This window comes from Lycium ferocissimum, chromosome 5 (assembly GCF_029784015.1).
Source record: "Lycium ferocissimum isolate CSIRO_LF1 chromosome 5, AGI_CSIRO_Lferr_CH_V1, whole genome shotgun sequence".
NCBI lineage: Eukaryota > Viridiplantae > Streptophyta > Magnoliopsida > Solanales > Solanaceae > Lycium > Lycium ferocissimum.
The window spans coordinates 10,326,486-10,351,274 of record NC_081346.1 but is presented as its reverse complement, the minus strand read 5'-3'; the positions used below and the strand labels follow the sequence as shown (position 1 = coordinate 10,351,274).

Here is a 24,789-nt window from a genome sequence, read left to right as displayed (position 1 = left end):
ATAGGCAGGATAGAGATTCTTATAGGTGAAGTTGAAGGTTCCATATTGTTTCAAACTTCACTTTCTTCTAAGTTTACTGGCAGGTCGCATTAGAAAGATCTCTAATATGAAAGATCTCTAAATTATTAGACATCCTAACTTGAAGGATTCTCCTTTCCAGTAGTTCATAAATTTGTTTGTCAAAATACTACATCTGGATTTTATTTTCGTGGTGGTTGTGTGTGTCAGCTTCTAGCTTTGGCAAATGGTGATAGGATCAAAGACAAACAACGTAGCAGAAGTTCTTTTGTGGTTGACATGGATAAAAAAATTGCTGCAGAAAATCTGCTGAAGGAGTTATCTTCATGTCATGGAGCTGTCATCAGACAGGTACTCACTCATCAGCATTCTGGTTAGATAGTCGATTATACTTCAGCAAGTTCTCTTCGTGTATGTTTATATTGTGTGCTCCATAAAGTGGTTATCTCTTTGGTGATCAGATGAAACAAATGGTTGAGATCTACATTAAACTAGCTGAACTAGAAATGAAGAGGGAGGTAAGAAGCTGTTTTCATGTTCTTTTTATTTTGATATTTATCTGATTTGTGTTCCATTCTTCTTTCCTTTATTTTTCTTGTTGGATCGGGGTGGCTGTAAGGATTTGTATGATAGTAACTTTTCATGTAATTGACAATCATATCGGTATAGACTTTTCTTCTGCATGTTGTTTTACTGTTAGTAGAACTGCAGCATCTTTTGTTATTTCACAACTAACAACTAGAATTTTTGAGCAGGATACTAACAAAAAGGTTAATCTTCCGAGAGAAATTCGCAGCATCCGAGTGCTTGAACTTGTAAGTTCAATATTAATTTCTTTCAAACTGTAATTCAAATCCATATTATGGTTCTCGGCGTCCACTCTTTGGGACTGCACCATGAGTGACAAGTGATGTCTTGGATGATAATTATCCTAGGCCTTTTTAAGGTGCATCAGCCTACCCAGTTGGTAATCCTGGTTATCGGCCTGGGAATCGTTGTAACTAGACCATCTAGTAACTTAGCATCGTATTTAGTAAGTTGAACTCTGTACCTTATTTGTCAGTGCACACACATCATCTGTAGAAAGTTGATCCAAGAAGTAATTCATTTTCAGATTGAATCAAATGGACCTTCTACCTTCCTGCTTGATTCTATTTCATTCGAAAGAATAGATTTTAACTTTTTGCATTTGTCCAGTTTTTCTCTCTTTTAATATGAATCCATTGAATCAAGACTTTCGAGATTTGTTGCTTCATTTAAATTAGTGAAGCTCATGGTAAAGCTAGGGAATTTCAACATGCATATTGGTATCAGGCTATACTGTTGCAACTGACTTCTTCATGTAGGCTAGCTTAATGCTTTGATCAGCTAAAAAGTGAAATAAGAACAGATAGTCAAAAAGCTCATTTTAGGCGTGCTTAAGCCCTGAAGCTCAGTGTAGGCGCTTTGCCTCACTTAGGTTGCGCTTCACTGTAGGCAAGGCACTGAGGGATGCACTTAATTGTTAGAGGAAATCATTGCACATGAAGTTTTTACTGTTTTCTTGCATTACATATATATATATATTTCTTCATTGCGCCTTCCTAAACTAAAACCCACACTTTAATTGCGCTTGAAGCTTCGACAGAATCTAGTGCTTTTCACCTTTGACAACACTGGTCGTGTTTGCTATTGAATCTTCTGAATTTAGTTTTCTTTTGTTGCGGAGGTCTACTGATACAGCTAACACCTCTTGGTATAATGTGTCTTCAGGTTCCTGTGGTAACAGCCAATATACCAATTGACCCGAGTTGTCAATACACTGAAGGCTCCTTTCCACACTTTAAAGGATTAGCAGATTCTGTCACGTAAGTAACAAAGAATACATTCCACTCAGTAGCAGTTTCTTATAGCTTTCCTCTGACTTAGCTGTTGTGTTTTGGAGTGCAATGATTGGTATAAGTGCTCCAGATGTAGTTCAATACAACAGACTGTTCAGATACAGTTGTCACAGTCTCATAGGTTTTCGGTGTTTTAACTATTGTGCTTTGCAGTGTGATGAATGGTATAAATGCTCCAAAAGTTGTTGAGTGTTTTGGCTCCGACGGCAATAAATACCGACAACTTGCTAAATCCGGCAATGATGACCTGAGACAAGATGCTGTACGTGTTTGAACTATTTTTTCTTACACTTGCTATATTTGGACAAACCAAAATTTAGTACAAAAATACACGACTTTTGTTTATTTCTTTTCTTTACATCTCTTTGAGAATTATGGAAGAGTGGGGGGAGTGTCAGATACCATATAGTTACTAAACATATATATATTTGTATTTTTGCACCATTGCGCTTTTTTGCATTAAAGCCCACGCTTTATTTGCGCTTCGCGCTTAAAGCCCCAGCTGACCTTAGAGCTTTTTTGCGCTTTTCGCTTTTGATAACACTGATTTTAATAATGGGATTACACTGGGTTTGTTGTTGTTGCTGTTTTATAATGTCACGTGGTTGACCTCTTGTTTATTCATTTCTATAGACGCCTTCCCTTTTCTGCTTGTAATTTGTGTTGTAGGCATTGAGCTCAAGAAATGTTATGTCATGGATTGTGAACTCCCTGCTATGGTTTTTCATTTTCCGTGAGTATTGATATACGTTTTGAAATTAATACACAGGTGATGGAACAGTTCTTTGGCTTAGTTAATACTTTCTTACAGAACCATCGGGACAGTTGGAAAAGAAGGCTGGGAATTCGCACTTACAAGGTAACATCTTAAAAGGATAAAGCACCCTCTGTTAAAATGCAAATTATAATGGGAAGCAAACAATCCTCGACTTAAGTTCCTTTTTGAAGGGGCGCTGGCCAAAGTATTTAACTCTTTTCGTCGAACTTTTTAAAATCTCCATGCTCTAATTACATTTGTTTTACTTAAGGATAATCTCTCTAAGTATATTTATTATTCTCTATTGCTAAATATGACTATTAACTTTGTCACCTTAATGTTATTGAGTAGATTGTTTAAGCCTATGTTGCCTAGGAGTTGTATAAATATTGATTCAAGATCTTATGATACTTTGTCGATCATATCCTTGCTAGCACTCCACATGGTTCGGCAGGAATGAGTTGTTACATGACCTCGTATAAATTCCCCAGCTCTAACAATCAAATTAGTTTATTAAGCCATGTTTCTTTGCACCAACATTTGAACTCATAGAATCCTCTGGCCACTCATTTTAGATGTATCCATTGTGTTTGTGAGACAGGTTGTACCTTTTACTCCAAGTGCGGGTGTTTTGGAATGGGTGAATGGCACTCTTCCACTCGGTGAATATCTTATAGGCAGGTCAGTAAAACTAGCTTCTGTATTGTTCTTGTATATTTCATGGATTGATTTGCTTATTGAACCTTTTATTTTTTATTTTTTAAAAAAAATCAGCAATAGAGATGGAGGTGCCCATGGACGCTATGGAGCAGGAGACTGGACATTTATGAAATGCCGGCAACACATGACTGTGGTAAGTGCTACGTTATCTGCTTAGTTTGTTTCCACTTTGCAAGTCTATGTTCTAAATCTCCCAACCTTTTACAAGTACATGCAGTCTTTTGCTAGCACATTCAGCTGGTGCCCCAATAGTCTTTTTAGGTTTTGAAGCCTTAATGCCCTGCTAAATTGATTACTAAACATTTTGACAATTTTCTCTTCTCTTGTAACAATAGGCATGGGTAAGGATTTTGGTAGCTGGACTCCTTTAGTAGACTCATAAGCTTTTATCAAGAGGTAGGAATGTGAGAGAGGAGAACAAATGTGTAAACTTGCCTGATTGAGAGACAAGGAGAAAAACTTAAATCAAATTTAGAGTCCTAAGGACGATTTTCCAACAAGTTTTGGTAGGAGATAGAGATCAATAGGTGTAGAGAGGCTATTCGATCGATTGCCCCTTTTAAATCAAGAGGACAACTTACATATCTCCTTACATCTGAGCAGGATAGAAAACATATGTTAACTGTGGGTTTAACATTAGAGATCTGCTTCGAGCATGCCTTTAGTTTACTAATGTATGGGGGTGATAAAATATCATTCAAGGTGGGTTTCTATGGTGTATGTTATTCACAGATGATATTTTGTTAATTGATGGAACTGGCGAGAAAATAAATCGAAGAGAAGCATTCTAGAGAATAAGGGACTTAGAACAAGTAAAAAAGTAAGATGGAATATATGCACTGCAGGTTCAGCCAGCATAACCTTCCGTAGTTCGATGGCTGCGACGCAGATAGACTTTTTGCTCCTTAGGAAAGATGATAAAGGTCTTTGTAAAGACTGCAAAGTCATTCCGAGTGAGAACCTTACGACCCAGCATAAGCTCTTAGTGTTGGATTTGGAGATTAAGAGGAAGAAGAAAAAGAGGGTTGTGGATGACCGACAGAGGATCAGGTGGGGGAGTCTGACTTCGTCTAGTGCCCAGGAGATGGAGGAGAAGTTGATGGGTATGGGGGCTTGGGAGAGTAGGGGGGACGCGAGCAGTATGTGGGATAGGATGACGGCTTGTATAAAGAAGCGACTAGAGATGAGCGGGGGTCTCGAGAGGTCGTCGTGGTGACCCACCCAAGGTGGCCCAGTGATGGAATAGAGAAGTCCAAGGGAAGGTGGAAGCAAAGAAAGGGGCGTGTGCCAAGTTGGTAGATAGCAAAGATGAGGAGGAAAAGTGGACGAATAGCGAAAGGTATAATTGCGAGAAATGAAGCGAAGTTGGCAGGTTCGGCGGCAAAAATGGCAGCTTTTGAACGCCTATATGTAGAACTAGAGGACAAAGGCGGGGATAAGAAGTACAGGCTAGCCAAGGTAAAGGAGAGGAAGGCACGGGATCTGGATCAAGTAAAGTGCGTCAAGGACGAGAATGGCAAAGTATTGGTGGAGGATGCTCTCATTAGACGGAGATGACAGATATACTTCCATAAACTCTTGAATGAAGAAGGTGACAGAGACATTGTGTTGGGAGATTTGGAGTACTCTGAGAGGCCTCGCGATTTTGGGTATTGTAGGAGTATAAAAGTGAGGAGGTTAAGGGGCTGTTCGTAGGATGCGTAGAGGAAGAGCGACTAGGGCGGGGCAAGAGTTTGGGTGTTGATCAAGAGCGATTACTTATTTTAAGATTACATATAAATCGAGGAATGCAGCAGTACGATGGTTCCTTTGTACAAGAACAAGGGTGACATTTAAAGTTGTAACAACATGGGGGATGTCAAGTCACTTTTTTTAAATGGGAAAAAGGGGAGAGGGGAAAAGAGGGGCCTTTCGGGGAACCGGGTTGGATTTTTGGGCTTTCATTAAAAAAGTTCACACGGGAAGCTGGTGGAGAAAGGGAAAAAACTTACACATGTTTTTGACCCAGAAAAGCTTTTTTTAAAAGGTCTTGAGGTTTTAGGAGATGGAGGGAGGGTACCTTTTTGGGAGCAGGGCGATCAAGGCATGTTTTGGGGGCCAAACCGGTTAAAATAGGGGACCAAAAACCCAGTGAGAGGGGGATGGGGGCGCCTTTCCCTTTTTTTTTTGTGAGGATGGTTTGACGCCAAATTGGGGGGAGTCGGGCATTTACAACCAAAACGCCCCGAAAGTGAGTTGTCGGGGGTTTTAGGCACCGGGGTCTAAAAGGGGTTTAAATTGGTGACCCGAGAGACATGGAGGCAAGTTTGGACGAGACACGAAAGGGGGGCCGGCCTCCAAAAGAAGGGAAATTTTAAGTATTTGGGTCTTTTGTAAAGAAAAGGGGATTACATGATGTTTCCCCTCGAGGGCGGAAAAAGGTCGTGGAAGACCAACTTGGGGACGGGGCGGATGGGGGGGAAGAAATCGCCGCCCCAAATAAAGTCCAAAGAGAATTTGGGGAGTGGGGACACCGGGGGAGATAGATTAGAAAAGAATCGGATAAGGGGAGGGGCAAACAAGAGGGGGGCCCAGAGGTTTGGGGATGTGGAGAGACACGATGCCCCAAAAATGGAGGGGAGACAGTATGGACTTTTAAAAGGTGGAGGTAGGCGAAGAAGATTGGGGAGAGGTGCTTAGACGGGGATATGGCGCGGCTTTTCGGCACTATCGAGGACATGACCTTAGATAGGAGGCTATGGAGGACTCAGATTAGGGTAGTAGGCTAGTAGGTAGTCCCGCGTATCCCATCGTACTAGTAGTCGCAGTTTTGATCTTTATTTTCTTGTCCTTTGATTCGTGAAACTATAAGTTGGTCCTTGTACCACAATTATCGTATTTATCTGTGGTAGCCTCTTGCTTTCTTTTTTCTCATACGCTTTTATCATGGTTTTTTCGCTTTCGTTAGTTTCATTTTTCATATCTTGCTTTTAAATTTGTTTGTGCTTATCGACCTTTTCTCATCATGTTTTCTCTTGAGCCGAGGTCTTCCGAAACAACCTCTATCTTCTCGTGATGGGGGTTAAGGTTCGTGTTATTTTACCCCCGGACCCACACAGTGGGATTTCACTGGGTATGTTGTTGTTGTTATTCAGCCAGCATAAGAAAAATGAATTGAGGTGAGATTAGGCGATTCAAATATTTAGGCTTAGTCTTTAAGAAAATAATAATGGAAGAACATGATGTTCTATGGAAGTGTTGTGCAATGGGAGGATACTTACCCGAGTGAAAGGCGAATTCTTATAAAACAATTGCAAGACCAACAGTATTATATGAGGTGAGTTCTACATAAACCACCAAATGTACTGATTCACAGATGTGATACCATGATGGCTAAAAGGTGTTAAGAAAAAGGATGAGGTTGACAGAAATTCACATGGGGGAGTGATTTCTTGGTACATCACATCCATGCATTTACGATTCATGTGACGGTATTGATACTCTTGAAAGGTGTTCTATTTGCTCGCAGTTCCCGTTTGATACCGGATAAAGCAAATCTTGGTTTTCGTTTTTTTCCTTGTGATGGACCTGGAAGAGGGGGTACATGTCAAGTATCGGCCTGGGATCATGTCTTCTTAGGACTATTCTGGATGTACAATGCAAGGCCTTTCAACCAATCGATACGACCCCGGAGAGCCGCTTTTGCTAAAACTCGAGCAGTTTCTTGAAAACTCGCTTCAGATATGAAACTTTGAGTATTGAGAGATGCTCTTGTTATTCCCAATAAGACGACTCGGTAACAATCGCTTCTTCCAAAGCGCGCCCCATTCGTTCTGCTCGCAACAATCCAATAAGTTCTCCGGGTGAAAAAACATTAGACATTCCATCTTCTGAAACCATATATATATATATATATACGTGGACTTAGCATAAAATAGAACACACTAGGGTGAAGTATCAGTATTGTCTATACTAGCTATTTGGAATAGGGTTAGTTGTCATTGGGACACATTAACTAGATCCTATTGTATACGAGAGTCTCATAAGTTTGGTTAGAAACTATTCGATAATGTAGGGAGTGTTGTGAGAGATTTAGAAAATCTACAGTTTTAGAGAATTCCTATTACTGAGTAATGTAATGAAAGGGGCTCAAATGGGGTCCAATAGATACAGAGATTCTATAATCAACTCGATCTAGTTCTGAGTGAGACGTAGTTGTCGTATCCTCTCTCAATATATATGGTGGTACCACTTAAACTGTTTCCATCGCATCCATGATATGTGTGTTTGTTACTAGAGAAACATCACTGAGGTTAAACAGGAAAACAGTTGCTTACCTATGTGCATGTTTGGAGGGGCTTTTGTGAAAACCCTTCAAGACGAGAAACTTCATATGTACCTAAGAGCCATGGCTTTGAATAGCGTTAAGAAGATGGACTTTCGGTTTAACTCAACTCCAAAAATTAGCTAATGGGGTGAGAATTGCCCAAGAAAACAGTCTATTCCCTTAACCAATGCGTGACATTCTAACTCTTCGCGTAAATCAAGAATAGAGATAGGTCTAGTTCTGATACCATGCCTACTGAGATCAACGCTAAAGCTAGCACATGAATATGAGGATTGTCGAGGATCATAGTAGGAGATATCAGCTCATTCTCTCAGGCCTCAACCAATGTGGAAAATTCTAATAAATAGTACCAGCGATTGGAACTCATCTGGGGATGCAGAACATTACATAAAATGAGAATACAGAGATTTACGTGAAACTGCATAAAGTTGGTTTGTAATTCTTACTTTCAAGTTGGTCATACCAGTAGATGTTGCTTTTAATTCCCTACTCATAACGTTGTTCTTTTTCTTTCTTTTCTTCTCTTTTTTTTTTATTTTTTATTTTTTATGTGGGCTTTGCTTTTGGGCTTGGTTAGTCATGCTGGCTTTAGTTATTATGTTCAGTGAGCTCAAACGCCATATCTAAAGTTGGCTGTGTGAGTTGGACACTAAAAGGATGTGACATGCATAAACGTGTGTGACATCTTTTACTAAAATTCAAAATTGAAGCTCAAAGTGCATCAATTTAGCACTTTGAAGCTCAAAACACCATATCTAGTTGGGATGCTGTCTTTGTTAGGATGCTGTCTTTGTTACTGTATCGATTGCAATAGTAAAACTGAATAATAAAGGAAGCTAGGTTTGTTAAAGAAATTTCTGTCTGTATGAACTCAATTGAATTCACTGGTAAACTAGCCTATGCAGCATTGTAGTCTTGCCAACTCAACCAACAATGTAGTTATGCATATTCCTCTTGATAAAATATGCTTGTGAGAAAAATTTGGATCCTCTGATGGGAAGCTCCCCATAGACAAGGTCTCCTTGCCAAATATTCAGTATGCCGTCTGGAGTTTTGTATATGACTTGCTTTCAAGAATGTTCACTTTCTTGTGTAGGAAAGTGACAAGCGGAAGGCCTTCCAGGAAGTCTCTGATAACTTCAGGTTTTGCTAACCCTCCTAGATCTTGAGCTCACGTTGTTTGAACTATCTAATTTTTTTTTGCTGCAGGCCTGTCATGCATCACTTTTTCTTGGAGAGATTTTTTCATCCAGCTGACTGGTTTCAAAAGAGACTTGCTTATACCAGAAGTGTGGCCGCGAGTTCAATGGTGATTCTTCCAGTGATTTAGCAACTTTCAGAAACAGTACCCTCTCTTTAAATATTTCCTAGTACACCCAAAAAAAAAAAATGTGTATCATAACATAAATTTGAGCCGTGGAGCCTTGGAGCAACGGTAAAGTTGTCTCCATGTGACCTATAGGTCTCGGGTTCGAGCCGCGGAAGTAGTTACTAATGCTTGCATTAGGTTATTCTATCTACATCACATCCTTCGGGGTGCGGCCCTTCCCTGGACCCTGCTAACTGGAATGCTTTGTACACCGGGCTGCCCTTTTTCCATAAACATAAATTAGAGAGCTGTGTTTCGGCTTAAGTTCTTTCGAGATACTTAAATGTCAAGATCTTGATTTATCTAGTAATTCTGAATGTTCATACTTATTTTACACTCAGGTTGGATACATTGTTGGGCTAGGAGATCGGCATTCCATGAATATCCTTGTAGATCAAGCCACTGCAGAAGTTGTTCACATAGATCTTGGGGTTGCATTTGAGCAGGGCCTTATGCTGAAAACTCCTGAAAGGGTTTGTTTATTTCCAGCTGGAGTACTTCTGTTCTGTTAGATTAGTTATATTAAGTTGTTCATATAAATATTCATAAAGAAAAGTTAATCAGATGTGTAAATATGTATTAGTGTACCACGTTGGATGGATTTTTTATATACGGGATTTAGAATACCTACAAAAGAACTTAGGTGCAAGTCACTTGTTTGCGCATTCCTAATTTTTTCTCATAGTCACTTGTTCGCGCATTGCTAATTTTTTCTCATGTTCTCACATATCCTATGCCACTTTTTTGTTTTTCTAAGATCATATCGTTGTTTAAATTTCTTCAACCTATGTCTCAATTGTCATCCATAATGATCGGTTGCAGGTACCCTTCAGGCTGAGTAGGGACATAATAGATGGCATGGGCATAACTGGGGTGGAAGGGGTTTTAGAAGATGCTGTGAGGAAACCCTGTCTGTTATGCGGACAAACAAAGAAGCACTGTTAACCATTATCGAGGTACAGCATTTCAGATACCTATTCCTACCACATTAGGAGTTTTAAACTGTGTCTGTCAGTCATACTTATGGACCTTCACTGCAGGTCTTTATCCATGATCCCTTATACAAGTGGGCTTTATCCCCTCTAAAGGCTTTGCAACGTCAGAAGGTATATCACTGATTTTGGCTTTTATCCTAGAAATTTTTCTGCTTGTGAAGTTCAATGAGATGTGACAAAATCCCTCTCTTTTTTTTCTCGAATAAGGAGACAAAATCAACTTTCCTAATGCCCAAATTTAACGTTAGTCCTTGACAGCACTCCCAATTTGAAAATTTTAGTTTGGAACAGACAAGTCAGGAAGTATGTGGTGCCGCAGACGTATAAAACTAATTGAACATTTTAAGAGTATGAACAAGTCATGATCTCATACTGCTCTGTCCCAAAGTACACTCAGTTTTGTGGTCTATAGGTGGTGAAATTTGTTTAAGCTAGAAGCAAATCCTCGTCTTACTATCGTAAAGCATTTGACTAACTACACAAGCCCCATTAGAAGAGTCTTTAGCCATGTTTCAGTTTACAAGCTAAACTTATTATACGTGTATCTACGAACGGATTGATATCTGTAGAAGGTATAATAAAGTTCATCTTCGCATTTATGAACGCTTATTGAACTTTTCTTCTGCTTGATAGGAAAGTGATGATGATCTGGAAACCAGTTTGGAAGGCTCTCAACAAGATGACTATGAGGGGAACAAGGATGCTGCTAGAGCCTTGATGCGTGTTAAACAAAAGTTAGATGGATATGAAGAAGGTGAAATGAGAAGCGTTCATGGGCAGGTAACTGTTAAATCGGAATAAATTCATCAATTCACACACTACACACTAGTAAACAGTCCTAGCTTTCCTTGTGTTTCTATCCTAACTGCTGAAATTATTGATCTGATTATTGATTCCATCCCTGCTAGCAAGTGATGTCTAATTGCTTTTTGTTTAATTGAACTTGAGAGAATCAAACTCTACCTACTAGTCTACAACACAAGTAACTACACTACACTTTATGGATATTCGTCTCAGAAATTGTGCTTTCGGGGTCAGGCAACTCTAGTTATCTTCAGTTGCTTTCGCGTCTGTCAGTATTGGTTTCCGGAAATGAAGAAACAGAAGAAACGAAATTGTAAGAAGGAAAAGGGTAGGAGACTGCAACAGCAAACTTTTTTCCGTGTTCGATTGACTGATCAAAGACATGTATTTAAAGGCTAATATCTTAACTGAAAAGTATTTAATTGTGGTCCTAATTATCAGCTAGAGTCAAGGGTATAACTAACAAATAGCATCCAACTCTACATACTAGGACTAACGTGTTAAGTGAGTACAACTTATTAAAATTACTGCAGTTAAAAAGATTTTTGCAGTTCTAAAGTAAATATTCTAGTCAGAAAGCAGGAACTTGATCAGCAAATTCTTTCCAATAGCTATACGGGTTTAAATTGGTCTCCTTTACTTCCATTATTTTCTGGAAGAAGGGAGGTTTGAGTAATGAAACTAAACTTATCCTGAATGCAAGTTAGAGAAGAAAAGTTGACAAAACTGGCAAGTGTCTTGAAATAAATATTGGAGGATTACAAGTCCAGGCAAATGGAAGTAGAGTTCTTTGACTTGCATATACAACTGTAGAATTGGCTGACAGGGTAGTGTGCTTCAAAGAATCATAGTTTCCTTTTACTCAAACTTGTTTCCCGTTGGTTCATGTTTGCATGAAAGAAAGTAAAGAGGTAATAAGTGCCCCCTTTTTCGCAGGTTCAACAACTCATACATGACGCCATTGATCCTGATCGTTTGTGTCATATGTTTCCTGGATGGGGAGCTTGGCTATGAGAGCGTTCGAACAGTAAGAGCTCTGATTAAAAATTTTGGGTTCTTTTCCTTTTTTTTTTTTTTTCACCTTTTCCTTTTAGCTTTGGTGTGTGTAAATCTTGTGCTGATCATAGGTTATGGGGTGTAATTAGTGTCACTGTAATGAACTGACCTCGTGTAGAGGAGTCCTGTAAATATGTCAACAGTCATATCTTCTAATCTGTATGAGTTTCAGCTTCATGTACGTTTCTCCGTATATCTACAATTTATCACATTCAAATGATAAAGAAGGAATTAAACTCTTTTCACACGTTTGCATCAAAACAGATTTATGCCTGTCAATAACCTAGGGTTTTTTCTCTTCTAATCTGTAAAGCTTCAAAAACGTTTCTCCGTATATCTACAATTTATCACATTCAAATGATAAAGCAGAATTAAACTCCTTTTCACACGTTTGCATGTATATATACATGCCTCAAAATTACTAGGGTTTTTTTCAAAAAAAAAAAAAAAAAAAAAAAGCAAAATATATCACATGAGATTTTGTATGATCATCCCTTTTTTATTGATTGATCATAAGAGAATTTCTCGTGATTATATATGTATTTACATGTTTATACCTATCTACGACAGGATTATAGTGTAAAATTTGTGTGCGACAGATATAATAGCGTAGGAATCCTCCTAAAAGAAATTTGGTCAAGTAACGATTTAGCTTTAATTGATTTTGGCTTATAACCACTTTAGTTATTTACTAAAACACATAGATAAATGGAAATGTAGTCATAGTTTAAGTTTAGCCAAATATATCTCGCTGGACGCCACTAAACTACCTGAGGATTCTAAAACGATTCGGAGTATCAAGAAAATAATTAACAAAAGAACAAAAAATATACTTCCTCAGTCTCATATTATTTGGTCACATTATTAAGAATATATGTTTCAAATTACTTGTTCATTTATAAAATCAAGATAAAATTAATTATATCTTTACCATTTATTAAATGTTCTTGAAAATAGGCAATAATGATTAGAATGTATTTATTGGAGAGAGATAGGGATAAGGTAGTAAAATATATATTTTATTTATGATTTTTTAAAGGGCGTGCAAAAGGAAAAGTGATTAAGTAATATGGGACGGAGGGAGTATCTGTTTCCTCTTTCTTAGCAGCTTCGTCGCGTTGACCTCAGCAATAAAAATAACATCGGTCTTCACTTCTATTACTTCCATTTTAGCTTTGAACATTTTCCAAAACTGTTGAAAAAAAAAAAAGATGGATGAATCAATCAGTAATAAGGAAAGCCTTTTGCAAGATAAATCCTCTTCAAGAACCAAAAGGAAATTACGTTTGATAATCTGTCTGTTGACTCTCTTCAGTCTCATAATTGCAGCTATCATCTCTGCTTCAATAATATTTAAACAAAATACGGAGTCCAAATCACTTTCCTTTAACCCAACAAACGCTATTACATCAGTCTGTGATCTCATCAGCGAAGATCCATTAGTTAACTCATGCTATGGCTCTATTGCCACACTTTATTATTCCTATGATGGCGAAAGCCCAATCTTATCTTGGTCAAACAGAAATAAAATTAACCCATCACAGGTTTTTATCCTTTCGCTTTTTGCTGCACGAATCCAGCTTCAGAATGTCGTGTTCTCACATGAAAAAACAATCTCAGAGGTATGTACAATGGTAGTACTTCAAAGAATTTTTTAGCCATTGCAACATGATCATGTGTCTTAAACATAGAATGCGGTGGCAAATGCATTATTTTTTTTTTAGAAAAACAAGTGTTTATGACGCTTGTATTGTGCAGAGACTTCTCTTAGGCCTTGTCTTTTATTTCATTCTTCTAAATTTGCTGGTATCATTTAGTTTTGCTGATTAAATATTATCGTAGATATTTAATCTTCCAGTGCTATTATTTTATTAATAAACAATTTTATTATTGTGTTTTTTATCTTTGTTTTTCACAAGGTACACACTAAGCCCGAGATTATTGGGGTATTGAGAAATTGTCAAGGAATGATTAAATTCTCTCTGAAAAAACTCAATGAATCAGAAATGAGTTTGGGTATTGACCCAGATGAGAAAATATTGGCAAATAACAAAGTTGTTTGGGATTTGCAACGCCGGATTGGTGAAGCTATGAGTCAAGTACAAAGGTGCATTGATTTATTGAACGAGATTCCATCAACGCTTACGGTTGAAATAAGAGAGAGGAGTTATGCAGCACAGGAAAACATGAGGAATAGCAGAGGAATATTGCGAAATGTGGATGACATTTTCGACTTGTTTTATCCCACAATTGGATCGGTATTAGGCTCTTTAGTTTGGGAGTTTGAATATGGGCTTACTGTTTGGCTCTTTTGCTTTGAGTATTTGCTCTTAATTTTTCTTTTAGTCCTGCTACTACGTATATATTGAATGATTCAATATGTAGCAGCATGGTACTATTCATATTAGCCAATTTCACCTTGTTTGAATTGAGAATAACAATCAAAAAAAGTTTCTCTTTCTTTGACCCTTCTTCCCTCGGACTTAAAAAATATTTGCTTTTTTTGGTTGGACTTAGCAAATTGTAGATGCTCGAAATAAGGTCCACCTCTACCTAATCCATGGAAGTTTAAATTGGTCGAAAGTTTAACTGATTACATTTATTTTTGGGAAGGCTGGGAGTATTGGGGAAATTAAGGTTGGTTTTTGGAGGCACTCTTGAAATAAGGTTTGCTGCATCAACCACAGTATAACAAGATAAGATCATGGTTATGAAATTTTACAAGGAATTATCTGAGATAAGACACTCGTTAGGCATTATTCTCAAAAACTTCCCTAGAAGTTTGGATGCAATTTTAGTGCAAATGAAACAGTGTTCTTCCAAGTGAAAAGAATAAAATACAGTTTTGTTATCTAGGTAATCACACAAAACCTTCAGGTTAAAGTTCTTTGTACTGAGTGTGTAAATATATGTACACGACTAGATTACTTAAAAGATAATTATAAATAAATCTTTATGGTAAACATATATTAGTAATATGAAGAAAACACTATTACAGGACTACAGGTTAAACTAATGCTTATACAGTACTGATTTTGTAATCTATATATTTTGTGGTAATTGCATTGAGTTGCCTAAAAATTGTTTAATCAATGACCGAAGAATATAAACTTTCTAGTCTAACAAATTGTTTATCAATGATCGAAAAATATGAACTTTTATTTATGATCGTCACGAATTGAATTATAATCAAATCGCTTTTGATCGGTTACCAATCTCACTAATTGATGATTAAACAATTCCAACAATTTTGAATTTACCTCAAATAAAAAGCGTCGTCCTTAATCTTTTGTTTCTCAATAAGCCAATTTCCTTGGGGTCCTCATGGTTAAACAATGTCGATCAACCTCAAAAATAGTTTCCTCTCAAAGAGTCAAGAGTCAACTAATCAACAACTCCTCAATAATCAATGCACTAAGTACTATTTCCTGCTTGACTTTTTGGAAAAACTTGACATGATGGAAATATTGACCAAGTCTTCGGTCACTCACAATTTAGCACTAACTTTTTCCCCTTCAGTGCCTTCAGACAATATTTTCATCTAAACCAAAAAAGAAAAAAAATTCTCAAGATTTCAATTCTTGCCATGGAGTCAGATTCTACCAACAAAATCTCAAAGCCATCAGTTAGCCTTAACCTGAATGATCAAACCAACTCAAGAAAAAGAAAGCTACCCAAGTTGTTCATCACTTTAATCATCTTTTTCATTCTCATAATCGTTGCAATTATCTCTGTTTTAACGATCATTAAGCATGATTACGACTCTGAGTTACCTGCCAATAATCCAGAAAAGGCAATCCAATCCATTTGCAAGCCCACTCCGTACTATGATACATGCTTTAGGTACATGTCTGATTCCCTCTACAAAAACCAAAAAATAAACTCATCTCAAATATTCTCCATTTCTCTTCATACTACAATAAACGAGCTCAAAAAAATCACATATTCACTCAAATCGTACAATTCCACTAGCGATGATCAGTCAACGCCAAGTCAATGCGAGTATTTGTATTTTAACAGTACATTGAGTCAATTGAACAGTTATTTAGCGATAGATGAGGAGAAAAACAAGACAGTAACGTTGACTATGAGATCTGAAATGATTGACTGGCTAAATATTGAAAGGCCCAAAATTGCAAGGTGTTTGTATTGGTTAGAATATTATAAGGGACTGGATACGGAAAACGCGAATAATTGCTTAATTATTCTGGCGAATATGAACATTATTAATCAGATGTTTAATCCATCGATTAATAGTGTTTTCAATTTTAGTGCATTTCGAAGCTCGGGGAAAAGTATTGTGGCTTTACTTTTCTCGGATTTGGATTTCGTGGGTATGCTATCTGTTTTTGGTGTGCCGTATATTTTCTTGCTGCTTTTAGTTTTTTGCCTTTTACGTGTATGGTGATAAATACGCTGATTATTCAATTTTGATGTTGTATGTGGTTCGTCACTCTTTTGAGTTCTCTAGACCTTTGATGAATATGAATAAAATTAGATGGGTACTTATTGTTATGTTGTTGTTTCCTTTGTAAATTCTCACAAAGTAAAGTAAATTTCAAGTTATTTAGGGAAGATAACATATGCTGGGGGCGTGGTTAAAAGGTTTAGTACGAGTTCAATGTGCATAAATAGGGACAAAAGCTAGAAAATTATGTACAAGTTTATCAAACTCGGAGAAAATGATCAAAATGGTCCCTTTAATGTATGAGTTTTGATTCTATTTAGTCTTTAATGTATAGACGTGATAAAAGTTGTTTGTAATATATTTTAAAAAATAGTAATTAGTTTGGTCCTAAGTCATACAAATAAAGATAATAGTTAATTTTGTTGTTAAAATACATGGAGTCCATCGACATGTGTACTACACGTGAGCTATCAAACTACAAAATAAAGGTACATTTTTGTATTATTCAATCTCATTTTAGAATCCACATCAAAATTTCTAACCCTATACTCCTATAGTGAAAGAGCCACGGGAAAATCCAATGTTGGAGTATTGAATATTGCAATTTTATGGTGAGTATATTCAATGATGTATGGAAGGAAGCCTGAGATGATTGTCTATGGAGGGCATCAATTTATTTTGACAACAAAAGTAGCGAATCTTTTTAGTTACTACTATATAGTTTAGGATCAAACTGATCACTTTTGGAATACATTAAGGATTATTTGTATCATGTTTATATATTAAGGACCAAATATAATCAAAGCTCATTTAAGGATTATTTTGATCATTTTCTCGATCGAATTCAATAGTTTTGTCATTCGCTATCATCTCATATGATTATTCTAGAATTTAGAACACATTTAATCCAAAATCAAATTCTAATTTTATCTCTAAACATATATTATCCAAATTGTTTTTCTGATTTGTCAGCAAACTTAATACTCGTAAAAGGAAAAAGAGCAGAACGTGCTAACAGTTAACATCGCCCACACCCAAATTCTTATCAATTCCTCAAACCGTGTCGTCTTCGCCTTCCAACTTTTCATTCCCTCTCCAAAAAACCTCTCAATTCCCAAACCCAAACAATCCCAATTTTTCTCCATTTGCATTCAATGGAATCTATGAATTTAGTCAAAGGCTATGGCAAAGTCAACGCTTCTGAAGATCCATCTTCTATCCCCACTCGCAGAGCCGCCCACAAACGTCGCCTCACCATCGCCCTCTCTCTCACTCTCTTCCTAACTTTATTCATCTGCGCATTAGTCGGCGCGTTCATTCACGCGTCCAATCCCCAACACCCCACACCATCATCACCCGACTCCCTCAAAATCGTGTGCGCAGTGACTCAGCATCCCGGGTCATGTTTTGACTCCATTTCTTCCCTCAACACCAACCCGCCCAAACCCGACCCGGAATACTTCCTCAACCTCTCTCTTCAAGCAACCGTTAAGGAATTAACGAACATCACTCTGTTGCCAAAAACTTTAATCTCGGAAGTCAATGACCCGGGAACCGTATCCGCGTTGAAAGACTGTATTAGCCTTTTTGATGACGCGTTGAGCCAACTCAACGAGTCGGCTGAGTTATTAAATGTGGGTCCCGGTGAGAGTGCATTGACTGTGATGAAGGTGAATAACATGCAGACGTGGATAAGTGCGGCGATGACTGATCAGGACACGTGTCTTGAGGGATTGGATGAGATGGGATCGCCGTTGGTTGGGGAAGTGAAAGCGAGGGTGCAGAATGCTAAGGAGTACATGAGTAACACCTTAGCTATTCTCAGTAATATGCCTAGCCTTCTTCAAAAGTTTGGCGTCACTATGCATTGACGCTTCAAAGCTGTTACTGTGAGTTTAACATTTCCTTTTCACAACTTGTACCTTATTTTTTTTTTGTCCATTCTGTATTATTGTACGACCTTTTTTCCCCTTTTTACTGTGGCTTATACATTATTGCTGGTGTAACTTCATCAAACTAGTTAAATTGTAAATTTTGAGTTGATGTGTGCTCTTTAAAATCACATTTTGATCATTCATGTAAGATTTTCTTTTCGTATCACTAATACTATAGTATATAAATTAAATTAATATCTTAAGAGTGAGAAAGATGGAGTAATTTTGAAAAATGCTGCACTGCGCAGCTATGCGAACACTCGCCTTTTTTAGGAGATCATGAATTGTTCAACCCATCTAGAGGAATTTGTATTTGAGGAGGTTCATGCCTGCAACTTGCAAGGCTGCAACAGAACAAGATTTTATGTGTTAGTAATTATTACTCCCTCCGTTGGATAATAAGCGTCACCTTATCTAAAAAATCTTATCTAAAAAAAATTATCTCATAATAAGTTGTTGGAAATATTAGCAATATTAATTAGTAAAACAAATAGAAGGATAGAATCGAAACATAATACATTGACAAAAAAATTTAAATAGTCCAGGCCGATTGCATTATTTAATAATACCTCAGCCACCCACAAAGACTTCCAAATACTCGTACTAAGGCTGAAATTTTAGAGTTTGTACAAATTAAATTGCCCATAAATTATAAGGAAAAGAACTATTAAGAAAAAAAAGAGATGATTTTCTGTCTATATACAATTCACAAAGAAGAGAGGATATATAGGCTGAAAATTTAAAGGGTCAAAAAGGAATTGATGAGCCATTAATCTAGCCACTAACGAAGTCTTAATGATCATTAACCTGACCATTTAAACCAGCCATTCAATGGAATTGAAGAGGAGAGATAAATAATTTATTTATATTTTGCAGTACACAAAGTTATTTTTTTCATAAGTGTCACTAGACACAAATTGGCTATTTTCTTTTCAATTTTATGGACAAAAAGTGACAAGTTAAAAGTAACATTTAAATGATGATTTTATCTACATGTATGTTTTATTGAATTCTTAAAGTCAAAATATTTACTACTTGTGCATGTTCTAGTCGAGAAAAAGTAATTTAATTTATTATATAAGGATAATTTGATAAACTTTATATTGCATTATTAATTTTTTAATATGTATATTTTTATCTAAGATGACACTTATTATGAAACGGAGGGAGTAATTTTTATATATATAATTATTACCTGCTGTACTTCTAATTGCGCAATTTCAAAGGTAACGTCCAAGTTATAGCACCCAGTAGGGGACCAATGAGCTAGATTTATTCTGTTTTCACCTTTTATTTAGGGTCATGATTTCATTGGCCTAATTTAGCTGGTCCTTTCCTGCTGTGACAAATGGCCGCCCAACAAAATCAGTAATTCAAGCACCTATCCTGCCGAATTTTCGTTGTCACTTATCAGATTGGAATTTCTCAGTATTTGGTGTCGTAAGCTAGCAGCGGAGCCAAAATTTTTTTTTGCTCAAAAAATAAAAAAGAAATACGAAAGGCACAATGAGTGCTCAACATCTATTATATATACATAAAAAATAATTTTAACCTTGTAAAAACAGTATTTTTTTCCGCCGAAGGGATTCGAATTAACACCATCGGCCTAGTGTGGCTCCACCACTGTTGTAGGCTGCTCCTAATAAATTTCTTGATTTGAGCCACTTTTAGTCGTTCCAATTACTTTTCTTCTTAATTTACACGATTTTTTGTTCCTAAAAGATTAATTTTCACTAAGTTCTGATAAAGATGAATCTTGGGCCTAACTCAACCTCAAAAGCTAGCTCACGACGAGAGGATTACCCAAGTCACAGAGAGAAACCACTCATCCCTTCAGTGGCAGAGCCAGGAATCTCGTCAAGGGTATTCAAACTTAGCTTTAGAGAAGTCGATATATTTTTCTTTTTTACGTTGAATGGGCACCAAAAATTTAAATCAAACAATGCAATATTTAACTAATCAATACAAATACTTTAATAGAACTACAATTTTATAAATCGAAATTAACATAAAAAATACAGCAAAAAACATTCTACTAATAAATGTACGATTTAAATAATTTATCACTATTATGGCTGAAAAATAGAATTCTATAAGCCTAGAACCAAAGAGGAGAGAGTACAGAGTTTTTTGGTAAAGAAAGTTTTCTAAAACTTAACTTAAACTTTAAGATTTGCTTAACAAAAAATTTATTTTAAAGATTATTAGTTTGTTTTTTACACAACTTTAAAGTTTTAAGAGTTACTCCTTTATTAGGAAACTTTTAGGTTATTAATTGTTAAAAAGAGAGGAAAATGTAATGTTACGTTTCCCACTACACACAAAATAGTCCAAAAAAGAGCATAACGCTCGCTACTTGAGTTCTTAAGGCCATATGTACACCCCAGACCACTGGGTCACAGGTCTTGCTTGTGTCAAGTGTGTTCAGCCTAAAATAAGTTATATCGTCATAGTAGTTATATTTGACTTATATACACGATATAATTTTTCGACGAAGCATGTCATCCGACCACTCTTGGAAGGTGTAGCTCCACCCCCCGCATCCTTGTTACCCCGGTGTGGGACACTTTCATAGTTCTAATCTGGTAAGAATATGATTGTGCTTATCTTTTTTCTATTTTGTCCATTTCTTTGGGTCGGAGTGAGGGGGTGATAAATAGGGGTGAAGCTATGTAACATTTCGACCATCGTCACGTGTGTTTATCTTATTTTTGAGTTCCCTTTTTTGGTGAATTTCAAACCGGCAAGTATAGAAATAGAAGGATAGAATCAACTTATCGGATCTCTGTTGTATCGTGACAAGCCACTGTCTTGAAAGCGATTTCGAACCGACTACGGTGCATTGTTTAGCCCGGTCACTCCAAGGTTCCACAGCACTTCCAAATACTTGCACTAGTAGCTGAAATTTTGAAGTTTGCACAAATTAAATTGCCCATAAATTATAAGGAAAAGAACTATTAAGAAAAAAAAAGAAGATGATTTTCTTTGTATATACAATTCACAAAGAAGAGAGGATATATAGGCTAAAAATTTAAAGGGTCAAAGAAGGAATTGATCAGCCATTAATCTAGCCATTAACGAGGTCTTAATGACCATTAACCTGACTATTTAAACCAGCCATTCAATGGAATTGACGAGGAGAGATAAATAATTTATTTATAAATTTATTTATACTTTGCAGTACACAAAGTTATTTTTTCCATAAGGGTCACTAGACACAAATTGGCTATTTTTTTTCAATTTTACCCTTGGACAAAAAGTGACAAATTAAAGTAACATTTAAATGATGATTGGAGAAGCCACATACGAACTTGGTATTATTGGATTCTCAAAGTCAAAAGGTTTACTACTTGTGCATGTTCTAGTTGAGAGGAAAAAGTAATTTAATTTATTATATAGGGATAATTTGATAAATTTTATATTGCATTATTAATTTTTTTAATATGCGTATTTTTATTTAAGATGACACTTATTATGAAACGAAGGGAGTAATTTATTTTAGAGAAAAGGCCATAAATAGTCTCTTATCTATGGGAGTAGGTCTAAAATGGTCCCTTAACTATACATTTACCGATTTTAGTCCTTTAACTATCCAAAAACTTATCAAATTTAGTCTCCGTCTATTTTTTTATACAAACAGCGTACAAACTCATAAACCTTCGTGAGATTAATCGTTAAACCATTTCTCAAACCTATATTTCTCTCTCCCTGATTCTTTTTCCTCAAGTTCATTCTTTAACCTCAACTTTTTTCCTCAAGTTCTCTCTCGCGTTTGGTAACCGACGGACTGCGTCGGTTAAAACCGACGGACTGCGTCGGTTAAAACCGACGGAAAACCAACCCTGTCCGTCGGTTTTGTTAAAAAAAAAATAAAAAAAATCGATGGTCTCACGTAGGTTTTTTTTTTTTTTTTAAAATTAAAGAATGAAATATAGGAACTTGGAATCGAACCCGGGTATGTTCCTTGGCATTAAAGGGCTTTACTACTAGACCACTGATATTTTTTGTTCATATACTTACATTGATTAAATTTATACTTTTTTTCGCTCTAAAAACTGACGAAGTCCGTCTGTCGATTTTTTATAAAAAAAATAAAAAACTGACGGATTCCATCGGTTTATTTTAGAAAATAATATAAAAAATAATTATATTTTTTTGCGCATTTTTGTGCAAAAAATAACCGAGGCATTCCGTCGGTTTTCTTAAAAATAAAAAAATAATTTTAAAAAATTATTGAAAAAACCAACGGAATCCTTCGGTCTTTCCGTCGGTTTTTTCCATCGGTTTTTATCAGTTTTTTAGTAGTGTTTGAGAAGAATGGTTACAGAAATTTTGTACCTGACTTTGTCTTTTCGAATTTTAGATACTCGAGAGCGACACCAGTGCCAGAATTTTTTTTTTTTTTTTTTTTAAATAAGAGAACTTGAGGAAAAGAAGCTTGGGATAGTAAATATATGTCTATGAACGATTTAACGATTAATCTCATGAAGATTTATGAGTTTGTACGCCGTTTTTGTATAAAAAAATAGACGGAGACTCAAATTTGATAAGTTTTTGGATAAAGTTGACTAAAATCCAGTAAATGTATAGTTAGCATGACCATTTTCTCACTGCCCCGTAAATAAGAGATTATTTATGACCTTTTCTCAATTTTTTTATATAAATAATCATTACCTGCTGTACTTCTAATTGCGCAATTTCAAAGGTAACGTCCAAGTTATAGCACCGAGTAGGGGACCAATGGGCTAGATTTCTGTTTTCACCTTTTATTTAGGGTCATGATTTCATTGGCCTTATTTAGTTGGTCCTTTCCTGTTGTGACAAATGGCCGCCCAACAAAATCAGTGATTCAAGCAGCCATCCTGCCGAATTTTCGTTGTCACTTATCAGATTGGAATTTCTCAGAATTTGGTGTTGCAAGTCAGTGGCGGAAATTTTAATTTTCACCGATTTCAAATATATAAAAAGGTAAATATACGAAGAAGCCTAAGGAGGTTCAACATCTACTATATATATATAAAAAATAATACCTTATAAAAAAAGGATTTTTTTCCATCGAGGGGGTTCGGATGAACACCCTCGGCCTAGTGTGGCTCCGCCACTGTTGTAGCTGCTCCTAATAAATTTCTTGATTTGAGCCACTTTTAGTCGTTCCAATTACTTTTCTTCTTAATTTACACGATATTTTATTCCTAAAAGATTAAATTTCACTAAGTTCTGATAAAGATGGATCTTTGGCCTAACTCAACCTCAAAAACTAACTCACGACTTGCAGTGATTACCCAAGTCACATGGAGAAACTACTCATCCCTTCAGTGCCAGAGCCAGAAATCTCGTCAAGGGTATTCAAACTTAGCTTTAGAGAAGTCGATATATTTTTCTTTTCTACGTTGAATGGGCACCAAAAATTTAAATCAAACAATGCAATATTTAACTAATCAATACAAATACTTTAATAGAACTAAAATTTTATAAATCGAAATTAACATAAAAAAATACAGCAAAAAAAATTCTACTAATAAATGTATGATTTAAATAATTTATCACTATTATGGCTGAAAAATAGAATTCCATAAGCCTAGAACCTAAGAGGAGAGAGTACAGAGTTTTTTGGTAAAGAAAGTTTTCTAAAACTTAACTTAAACTTTAAGATTTGCTTAACAAAAAATTTATTTTAAAGATTATTAGTTTGTTTTTACACAACTTGAAAGTTTTAAGAGTTACTCCTTTATTAGGAAACTTTTAGGTTATTAATTGTTAAAAAGAGAGGAACAGAATGTTGACAGTTTCCCCACTACAGACAAAATAGTCTAAAAAAGAGCATAACGTTGCTACTTGGAGTCAAACCCGCGCCTCTAAGGCCATATGTACACCCTAGACCACTGGGCTGCAGGTCTTGCTTGTGTCAAGTGTGTTCAAAATAAGTTATATCGTCATAGAGTTATATTTGACTTATATACACGATATAATTTTTCGATGAATGGTGTTCATCTGACCACTCTTGGAAGGTTGTAGCTCCACCCCTGCATCCCTTGTAACACCGATGTGGGACACTTTCATAGTTCTAATCTGGTAAGAATATGATTGCGCTTATCTTTTTTCTATTTTGTCCATTTCTTTGGGTTGGAGTGAGGGGGTGATAATAGGAGTGAAGCTATGTAACATTTCGACCATCGTCACGTCAGGTTTATCTTATTTTTGAGTTTCCTTTTTTGGTGAATTTCAAACCGGCAAGTATAGAAAGAGAAAAGTTGTTGAGTCTGGGGCCAAAATGACTTGTTTTTGGAGCTAATAGCCCAAAATAGGATGCGTTTATTTTTTATACCAAAATGGGTATTTCGTTGGATAACCAACGAAATACTCACAATGAATACTGTTCCGGTCCGGTCTGGATTGTTGCATTTCGCTACACTTGTAGCAAAATGTAACAAATTTTTTTTTTTTTTTTTTTGCAGTTCGTTTGTATTCCAACGAAATAGGGTTTTTTTTTTTTTTTTTTATAAATGAAATAGGAAAATAAT

The 24,789-nt window shown here is 36.2% G+C and overlaps 3 protein-coding genes across 3 annotated transcripts in view; all 3 read left to right on the top strand.

Annotated features, from left to right (window-relative positions):
• The window catches only part of LOC132055925 (serine/threonine-protein kinase ATM), a 63,003-nt gene extending 50,816 nt beyond the window's left edge, over window positions 1–12,187 (top strand). The window contains 16 exon segments of the mRNA XM_059447949.1: window positions 229–369; window positions 480–536; window positions 774–833; window positions 1,771–1,865; window positions 2,052–2,160; window positions 2,668–2,757; window positions 3,257–3,336; window positions 3,430–3,508; window positions 8,799–8,845; window positions 8,912–9,011; window positions 9,413–9,544; window positions 9,894–9,951; window positions 9,954–10,027; window positions 10,112–10,177; window positions 10,700–10,846; window positions 11,807–12,187. Of these exon segments, the coding sequence (XP_059303932.1) occupies window positions 229–369; window positions 480–536; window positions 774–833; window positions 1,771–1,865; window positions 2,052–2,160; window positions 2,668–2,757; window positions 3,257–3,336; window positions 3,430–3,508; window positions 8,799–8,845; window positions 8,912–9,011; window positions 9,413–9,544; window positions 9,894–9,951; window positions 9,954–10,027; window positions 10,112–10,177; window positions 10,700–10,846; window positions 11,807–11,884 (1,413 nt within the window). The 3' untranslated portion in view covers window positions 11,885–12,187.
• Window positions 12,188–13,085: 898 nt separating this feature from the next.
• LOC132055929 (uncharacterized) lies at window positions 13,086–14,386 on the top strand. Its single transcript, XM_059447956.1, has 2 exons — window positions 13,086–13,548; window positions 13,846–14,386. The coding sequence occupies exons 1-2, from the start codon at window positions 13,138–13,140 to the stop codon at window positions 14,293–14,295; spliced, it is 861 nt and encodes a 286-aa protein (XP_059303939.1). The 5' UTR covers window positions 13,086–13,137; the 3' UTR covers window positions 14,296–14,386.
• Window positions 14,387–17,390: 3,004 nt separating this feature from the next.
• Window positions 17,391–18,396, top strand: LOC132055922 (putative pectinesterase/pectinesterase inhibitor 26). The gene has a single exon (XM_059447946.1). The coding sequence runs from the start codon at window positions 17,489–17,491 to the stop codon at window positions 18,203–18,205; it is 717 nt and encodes a 238-aa protein (XP_059303929.1). The 5' UTR covers window positions 17,391–17,488; the 3' UTR covers window positions 18,206–18,396.
• Window positions 18,397–24,789: the final 6,393 nt, after the last annotated feature.